Consider the following 9,761-nt stretch of genomic DNA (forward strand, 5'->3'; position numbering starts at 1 on the left):
TGCCTCTGAGCTCGTCCCTTTAGCTTGTATTGGTCTATACCCCCCTGAATCTGAAGACAAAATATAATATACACTTGCAATGTGGAGGATCACCAAGCTCTTGGAGTCCATGACTACAGGACACCCAAAGCTCCTGGGCAGATTGACAGTATTGTTCAGAAGGCATATGGAGTGTTGGCCTCCATCAACTGTGGGATTGAGTTCAAGAGCCGTGAGGTAATGTTACAGCTATACAAGACCTTAGCTAGACCTAACCTGGAGTACTGTGTTTAGTTCTGGTCACCTCACTACAGGAAAGATGTGGATATGATAGAGAGAGAGCAGAGGAGATTTATGAGGATGTTGCCTGGATTGGGGAGCATGCCTTATGAGAATAGGTTGAGTGAACTTGGCCTTTTTTTCCTTGGAGTGACAGAGGATGAGAGGTGACCTGGTAGTGGTGTAAGAAGTGATGAAGGGCGTGGACAGTGTGGATAGCCAGAGGGTTTTTTCCCAGGGCTGGAATGGCTAACAGAGTGGAGGGTGCATGGAATGCACTGCCAGCGATGGTGGTACAGGCAGATACAATAGGGTCTTTTAAGAGACTCATAGCTACATGGAGCTTAGAAAAATAGAGGGCTATACGCCAGGGAAATTCCAGGCAGTTTCTAGAGTAGGTTTCATGGTTGGCACAACATTGTGGGCTGGGATTTCTGTTTCTATCCAATGTACCTATCCAAATGTCTCCTAATTATTGTATTTGTTCGGCATCACTCTCTTCCTTTGGCAACTCATTCCATATAACCAACACCCTCTGCGTGGATAAATTCGCCACCTGGGTCACCTTTAAATCATTCCCCCCCTCATTTTAAACCAGGGGTTCCCAGACGTTTTTATGCTATGGACTCCAACCACTAGCCACGGGGTCCGTGGACTGCAGGTTGGGGTCCCCCACTTCAGGCCTGTTCTACTTCAAACATGTTACCCTGCAGAAAACACTGTGACCATTCACTCTTTGACTTGAGAATTAATCAGATTGCTCCTCTGCCTCCCACACTCTAGACTTGTGAAAAGTAGCAACAGGAAGGCACATAGAATTAACCAGTGTCTGTTTGCCTCCAAAACAAAAAGGAAGACTGAAAAAGATCTGCAAGGCAATCGTAGAAGCTCCATCTGATGAAGCAAGGGTCAAAGCTTTTGCCCCGATCCAAGAGATAATAACATACGTTCAGTTTGCAAATGATGAATGTGACTACGGAATGGGATACGAACTCGGGATCGACCTCTTCTGTTACGGATCACATGTGAGTAGATGATGGGGGCTCAGCATTGCTTTTTGTGTGCATGTGGACATCTGATCTGTGAATCCAGCTCGGCTTGAGATTCAAGACTCAAGTTTATCTATCACGTGTTGTAATTTGAACAAAGTCATTCGATAGAGACTAAAGCTAGTGGATACAGAAGTCGTTTATTCAACATAATGAGCAGCAGGCTGACAACAGGAATTCTGCAGATGCTGGAAATTCAAGCAACACACATCAAAGTTGCTGGTGAACGCAGCAGGCCAAGCAGCACCTATAGGAAGAGGCGCAGTCGACGTTTCAGGCCGAGACCCTTCGTCAGGACTAACTGAAGGAAGAGTGAGTAAGGGATTTGAAAGTTGGAGGGGGAGGGGGAGATCCAAAGTGATAGAAGAAGACAGGAGGAGGAGGGATGGAGCCAAGAGCTGGACAGGTGATAGGCAAAAGGGATACGAGAGGATCATGGGACAGGAGGTCTGGGAAGAAAGACAAGGGGGGGGGACCCAGAGGATGGGCAAGAGGCATAGTCAGAGGGACAGAGGGAGAAGAAGGAGAGTGAGAGAAAGAATGTGTGCATAAAAATAAGTAACAGATGGGGTACAAGGGGGAGGTGGGGCCTTAGTGGAAGTTAGAGAAGTCGATGTTCATGCCATCAGGTTGGAGGCTACCCAGACAGAATATAAGGTGTTCCTCCAACCTGAGTGTGGCGTCAGCTTTACAGTAGAGGAGGCCGTGGATAGTTCATCTTTACAGTAGAGGAGGCCGTGGATAGTTCATCTTTACAGTAGAGCAGCAGGCTGAGACCTTTTTGGAGGAAGAGGCCTGTTCAGCCCAATATCTTTATATGCTAAAGATCCAGGGGAATTCTATATTAACAATGTATCAACAATGCTTCCTTTGAATTCCAGATCATTTTCACACCTTTTTTCGCAACCACACTCCAGACAACCAGAATGAATGTTAATCGGCACTGAATGATTTTTCAATTAACTCCAGGACACTCCACATCTCCAGGAAACAGGACTGGATTTTAAATTTAATTGATAATCCACGTTCCTGTCTATAAAGATTGGTTGCTGAAGTTAATGTTTGCTGTATATCCCCAATTCCAGAATATGCCCTAACAACATGATCATCAAAATGTGTACGGAAATGCATGATTTGCATGGACAACCAACGCACCGGAGGGTGTGCTGGGGAGGCAGCCTGCAGGTGTCGGCCCACATTCTGACACCGTCATACAGTAGCCTGCCCACCACACTCAACAGAATGCAACAAGCACCGAACAGCAGAAACAAGCCCTGTTCCTACGTCCCACCCACGCATACACACAGTCCTGTAACCTCAGTGCAGGCCTTCAGTTCCAACCTCCAGCTGCTCAAAACAGAATTACAATGAACCCACAAAAACAGGGTCAAAATAGTGGAAAAGATGCTTAAAGGAATGTTTAGAATGTCAGTCTTTGCTGCAACAGGACTTCACAAAGTAAACTTGTTATTAATTAATTGCCCGTTACACCACTAACGTTTAGGACACCAATAAAGGGCCTCCATCTCTGTCTGTCCTTGGCCACATGCAGAGCCTATAAAAAGTATTCATCTCCCTTTTAAGTTTTCATGTTTTATTGTTTTACAATGTTAAATTTGACTTTTTTGACACTGATCAACAGAAAAGACTCTTTCGTGTCAAAGTGAAAACAAATTTCAACAAATTGGTCTAAATTTATTACAATTATTAAACACAAGATAATTGATTGCATAATTACTCACCCCCTTCAAGTCAGTATTTAGCAGACGCACCATTGGCAGCAATTACAGCCTTGAGTCTATGTGGATAGGTCTCTATCAGCTTTGCGCATCTGGACACTGCAATTTTTCTCCACTCTTTACAAAACTGTTCAAGCTCTGTCAGATTGCATGGGGATCGTAAGTGAACAGCACTAAGTCCAGCCACAGATTCTCAATTGGATTGAGATCCAGACTCTGACCTGGTCACTCTCCAGGACACTAACTGTTGTTCTTAAGCCATTCCTGGGTAGCTTGGCTTTATGCTAGGGGTTATTTCTTGCTGCAAAACAAATCTTCTCCTAAATTGCAGTTCTCTTGCAGACTGCATCAGGTTTTTCCTCCAGGGTTTCCCTGTATTTTGCTGCATTCGTTTTACCCTCTATCTTCACAAGCCTTCCAAGGCCTGCTGCAGTGAAACATCCCCACAGCATGATGCAGCCACCACCATACTTCACAGTAGGGATGGTGTGTTTTTTGATAATGTGCAGTGTTTGGCTTGCATCAAGCAGAGTTTAATCTGATAGCCAAAAAGCACAATTTTGGCATCATCAGACCATTGAACCTTTTTCCAGCTGAGTCTCCCATATGCCTTCTAGCAAACTAGCCAGGATTTCATGTGAGTTTTCTTCAACAGTGGCTTTCTTTTTGCCACTCTTCCATAAAGCTGCGAGTGGTGAAGCATCTGGGCCATAGTTGCTGTTTGTGCAGTTTCTCCCATCTCAGCCACTGAAACTCGTCATAAGTCTCTTGGTGGCCTCCCTCACTCATCCCCTTGTCGCACGGTCACTCAGTTTTTGGGGACTGCCTGCTCGGCAGATTTACAACTGTACTATATTCTTTCCATTTCATGATGATTGACTTAACTGTACTCCAAGGAATATTCAGTGACTTGGAAACTTTCTACTACCCATCTCCTGACTTATGCTTTTCAATAACCTTTTTCGCAGAGTTGCTTGGAGTGTTCTTTTGTTTTTATAGTGTAGTTTTTGCCAGGTACTGACTCACCAGCAATTGGACTTTCCAGATCCAGGTGTATTTTTACAACAAACACCCTGACTGCAGGCAGGTGATCTCTATTTACCTAATTACGTGACTTCTAAAACCAATTGGCTGCACCAGTGATGATTTGGTGTGTCATATTAAAGGGTGTGACTACTTGTGCAGTCAATTTAAGGCATCCGTCAGTTTTGTGAGACCATGGATCTGCGCCTGGAAAGTTTTCACTCTCCAGGGTGCAGGCCTGGGCAAGGTTATATGGAAGACTGGCAGTTGCCCATGCTGCAAGTCTTCCCTCTCCACGACACCGATGTTGTCCAAGGGAAGGGCATTAGGACCCATACAGCTTGACACCAGGTCGTCACAGAGCACTGTGTGATTAAGTGCCTTGCTCAAGGACACAACATGCTCCCTCGGCTGGGGGCTCAAATTCACGACCTTCAGATAGCTGGTCGAACGCCTTAACCACTTGGCCATGTGCCCACACAAATCAATTATTTTGTGTTTAATATGTGGAATTAATTTCGATCAGTTTGTAGAGATCTGTTTCCACTTTGACATGAAAGTCTTTTTCTGTTGATCAGCGTCAAAAAAGCCAAATTAAATCCACTGTGCTTCAGTGTTGTAAAACAATAAAACATGAAAACTTTCAGGGGGCGGGTGAATACTTGCTGTAGGCACTGTGAAAATAATTATAGTTTTGTTTGACCAGTTAGGATTGTTAGTCCTGAGCTGAACCCCCGAACCTGAAAGATTGGTGGACCACTCTGAGTCTGGCCTCTACTCTGATCTGCTCAGCATGGGTGACCCTGCCAAGAGCTAAAGCATAAAGCCCTGATTCAGCCAGCGTCTCGTTCCGGGTCCTTGAGGCACACGAACCTCCAAACCCTACAAGCAGGTCGTGGTCCTCTTGGAGAAAACTTGTTGTGAAACAAGTAATCAGGTGTTTGTGAGACCTGGTATAATTGTAGGACACGAGCCTACAACCCACATTTGCCCTCCGGTACACTGACAGTAGACTGTGTATGGAGAGTGCCTTATTTCTGATGAACTGAGCTTTTTAATTGTGGCTCTTAATGACAGGGAATGATTGATTTAGGATCAGACTCAGGTTTAATATCACTGGTAAATGCCATGAAATTTGTTGTTTTGTGGCGGCAGTACATTGCAATACATAATAAAAATGATATATTCCGATAAGAAATATGTATACAATATATAAAAAGCTAAATAGGTAGTGTAAAAGAACAGTGAGGTAGTGTAATGTCCATTCAGAAATTTGATGGCGGAGGGGAAGCTGTTCCTGATGCATTGAGTGTTTACCTCGAGGCTGCTGGACATCCTCCTTGATGGAGCAATGAGAAGGGGGCTCATCCTGGGATGCCACTGTTTTGAGACATGACCTTTTGAAGGTGTCTTCAGGCTGGTGTCCCTGATGGGGCTGGCTGAGTTAACAACTTTTTGCAGCTTTGTCCGTGATGATAGGGATACAACACATCCACTTAAAACAGATGCAGAGAAGTGTCTTTAGCCAGAGGCTGGTGAATTTGTGATATTTGTTAGCATGGGCAGCTGGTCATTGGGCGTAGTTATGGTCGAGATTGATAGGTTCTTGATTGGCCACGGCATCGAAGGTTACGGAGAGAAGAGTGTGGAGTGGGGCTGAGGAAGGGGAAAAAGGATCAGCCACGATTGAATTGCACAGCAGACTGGATTGGCCAAATGGCCTGATTCTGCTATTTGTCACATGTACATTGAAGCACACAGTGAAGTGTGCAATTTGCATGAATGACCAACACGATCCAGGAGTTTGCTGGGGGCAGCCGCAAGTGTTGCCACACCTCTGGCGGCAACATTGCATGACCCCAGCTTACAAAATGTTAACCCTACCCATATGCCTTTGGCATATGGGAGGAAACTGGAGCATCACGCAGTCACAGAGAGAGTGTATGTACTCGTTACAGACAGCAGCAGGAATTGAAATCTGAGCTTTCAATTGCTGGTGCTGTAAAGCTTGAAGCTAAGCACTATGATTGTGTGGTTGTCAGTATATTCACTGGTTGTATCATTGTCTGGTATGGAAACACCATGCCCTTGAAGGGAAAATCCTGTAAAAAGTAGTGGAAACACCCAGTCCATCACAGGTAAAGACCTCCATACCACTGAGCACATCTACACGGAACATTTAGCACCCATCATCAGGGAACCACCACCCAGGTTATGGTCTCTTCCTGCTGCTGCCATCAGGAAGATAAATGAGCCTCAGGACTCCCACCACCAGGTTCAGGAACAGTTGTTATCCTTCAGTCATCAGGCTCTTGAACCAGAGGAGATAATTTCACTTGCCCCATCACTGAACTGTTCCCACAACCTATTGACTCACTTTCAATGACTCTTCATCTGATGTTCTCTATACTTATTGCTTATTTATTTATATTTATTATTTTATTTTCATTTTGTGTTTGCAGTTTGTTGTCTTTTGCACACTGGTCAGCCCTGTTGGTATCGTCTTTCATTGATTCTGTTATGGTTATTGAATTCAGAATCAGGTTTATTATCACTGGCATGTGATGTGAAATTTGTTAACTAAGCAGCAGTAGTTCAATGCAATACATAATCTAGCAGAAAAAAATAAAATAAAAATAATAATAAACAAGTAAATCAATTACATATTGAATAGAAATACTGTATATTTAAGAAAGCGAGGTAGTGTCCAAAGATTCAATGTCCATTTAGGAATCGGATGGCAGAGGGGAAGAAGCTGTTCCTGAATCGCTGAATGTGTGCCTTCAGGCTTCTGTACCTCCTACCTGATGGTAACAGTGAGAAAAGGACATGCCCTGCGTGCTGGAGGTCTTTAATAATGGCCGTTGCCTTTCTGAGACACCACTCCCTAAAGATGTCCTGGGTACTTTGTAGGCTAGTACCCATGATGGAGCTGACTAGATTTACAACCTTCTGCAGCTTCTTTCGGTCCTGTGCAGTAGCTCCTCCATACCAGACAGTGGTGCAGCCTGTCAGAATGCTCTCCATGGTACAACTATAGAAGTTTTTGAGTGTATTTGTTGACATGCCAAATCTCTTCAAACTCCTAATAAAGCATAGCCACTGTCTTGCCTTCTTTATGACTACATCGACATGTTGGGACCAGGTTAGATCTTGACACCCAGGAACTTGAAGCTGCTCACTCTCTCCACTTCTGATCCCTCTATGAGGATTGGTATATGTTCCTTTTTCTTACCCTTCCTTAAGTCCACAATCAGCTCTTTCGTCTTACTGACTTACTTGTAAGTATGACTGACTTATTACATATGCCCGCAAGAAAATGTGTGTCAGTTCTATATGGTGACATTCATGTACTTTGATATTTTCACTCTGAACTTAGTTTAACCTACAAACCTGCATGTTTTTAAGAGGGTGTTCTAATTATTTTTTAAACTTTATCTTCTGTCTGTTCTAATGACCTTAGTTGTTTTGACTTGTTAGGATTAAATTATTTCTCAAAGATACTTTCATTTCTTGCAGTATTTTCACAAAGTGGTGCGGCAGTTGTTACCGCTAGCCTACAAGCTCTTGAAGAATCACCTGTTTGCTGAAATAATCGAAGTTCATTTAGCCGACAGAAAATGGGATGATTTAGACCAACTGAAAGGCTGAAGCTGCCGAGGGCGTTTGGCAACTCAGCACTCCATCTACACATTTACTGTATAAGCTACTAGAATTTTCAATTTGAATTGTATTATTTTGCTTTTTTTAAAAACAATAAAAATTCTTTGGTGTATCAGTACTGGCTGTTAAAAAAGGATGTTGTGGATGTATGGAAATGGGTTTATTATCACTGGTGTCCTGGAATTTTTGTGAAAAATATAAAATTTAAAATATTAAAAATATGTAGTATAAAAAGAGCTAAATAATGAAGTCATTAGTGTTCATGGATTCGTATACTGTTCAGAAATCTGATGGCAGAACGGAAGAAACTGTTCCTAAAACATTGATTGTGGCTCTTTGGGCTCCTCTGTACGTCCTCCCTGTGGTAGTAATGAATGTTGAGTGTTTCTGGCTGCTGAAGGTCATGGTGGATCTTTCTGAGGCATCACCTTTGGATGATGTCCTCGACAATGGGGAGGTGATGATGATGTAGCTGGCTGACCTAACAACCCTCTGCAGCTTTTTCCAATCTTGTGCATTAGCGCTTACATAGTAGGTGATGATGCAACCAGTTAGAATTCTCCACGTGGTACAGCTGTAGAAATTTACTAGCCTTTGGTGACTTACCAAATTTCCTCAAATCCTAATGAACTATAGCCACTCGTGTACCTCCTTCATGATTGTATCTATATATAGGATCCAGGATAGATCTTCAGAGATGTCCATTCCCAGGAACTTGAACCTGTTCACCCTTTCTATTGAAGAACTGTGGTGAACCAGTTTGAATAGCAACTTCTGGTTAACTGTTGGGCGAGTTTTGTTTCTTGGCACTCTACCAGAATATTTTCAGTTAATAAGTAACACGTGCTGTGTGAATGAAGGTGACAGTAACTCAAGTGCGTGTTACAACAATGGGTACGCAGAAGAGCATTTCTGAAAACACAGCATGTCAAACTTTGGAGTGGATGATCTACAACAGGAGGTACCTAATAAAGTGGCTGCTGACTGTAGAGTACAGTGTGATCCAGTCCCTGAAGCTAATTTAATACATCTCCCAATAATCCTGTTAATTTCTGGTCAGAACTCCCCAGGAACAAAAGTAGATAGAAAAAATCACAATCACCATTGGGAAATGGTGTTGATAACCTAATTGCAGATTATGCAAACATGAGGAAATCTGCAGATGCTGGAAATTCAAGCAACACACACAAAATGCTGGTGGAACACAGCAGTCCTGATGAAGGGTCTCCGCCAGAAATGTCAACTGTGCTTCTTCCTATGGATGCTGTCTGGCCTGCTGCATTCCAGCAGCATTTTGTGTGTGTTGCGTTAATTACAGATTATGCTACATTTTGCTCTTTTTGGATTAAAATGGAAATGAGGAATTTCTTTAGCCAGGGGGTGGTGAATATGTGGAATTCATTGCTACAGGCAGCTGAGGAAGCCAAGTAATTGGGTTTGCTTAAGACAAAGGTTGATAGATTCTTGATTAGTCAGGGCAGAAAGGTGGTGAGAAAATGGGGTCGAGAGGGAAATGGATCAGCCATGATGAAATAGTGGAGACTCGATGGGCCAAATGGCCTAATTCTGCTCCTATATCTTATGGTATTTCATGAACTTGAAGGTTTTATTTTCAAAGAAATTGCCTTGTAGTCACAAACTATTGAATTAAGACCCAAGGAGAGAACAATACATTTTAGATGATAAATCCGTGACAATGGAGTTGCAGCAATACAGGAATGATATTGGTAATGAACATTTATCTCCTCTTAGAGACTTAATACTGGAAGGACAGATAAAGGAATAGCAAAAAAAAAAACCAATGTTCATGAAAATCAAAAAGAACTGGAGATATAAATATTGGAATTCAAGTCCATAGAGCAGTGATCAGGGATGGGAAATAAATGGTGGCCCTGTCGGCAATCAGAATCAAGTTTAATATCACTGGTATGTTGTGAACTTTGTTGTTTTTGCAGCAGCTGTACATTGCAATACAGAGTAATAAAATCTACAGTAAGAGTATATTTTAAAACAAAGAAAATTAAGTGGT

At 42.8% G+C, this 9,761-nt stretch overlaps 1 protein-coding gene across 4 annotated transcripts in view; it reads left to right on the forward strand.

Annotated features, from left to right (window-relative positions):
• The window catches only part of LOC134347206 (histone PARylation factor 1), an 87,849-nt gene extending 79,873 nt beyond the window's left edge, over nucleotides 1–7,976 (forward strand). For 2 of the 4 annotated variants that reach the window (XM_063049495.1, XM_063049494.1), the window contains 2 exons: nucleotides 1,111–1,283; nucleotides 7,589–7,975. In XM_063049495.1, coding sequence (XP_062905565.1) covers nucleotides 1,111–1,283; nucleotides 7,589–7,720 — 305 coding nt within the window. In that variant the 3' untranslated portion in view covers nucleotides 7,721–7,975. Of the gene's footprint in view, nucleotides 1–1,110; nucleotides 1,284–7,588 lie in introns of all 4 variants that reach the window. The other 2 variants (XM_063049493.1, XM_063049492.1) reach the window with 1 other exon arrangement.
• Nucleotides 7,977–9,761: the final 1,785 nt, after the last annotated feature.

Source organism: Mobula hypostoma, chromosome 5, assembly GCF_963921235.1.
Source record: "Mobula hypostoma chromosome 5, sMobHyp1.1, whole genome shotgun sequence".
NCBI classification, from domain to species: domain Eukaryota; kingdom Metazoa; phylum Chordata; class Chondrichthyes; order Myliobatiformes; family Myliobatidae; genus Mobula; species Mobula hypostoma.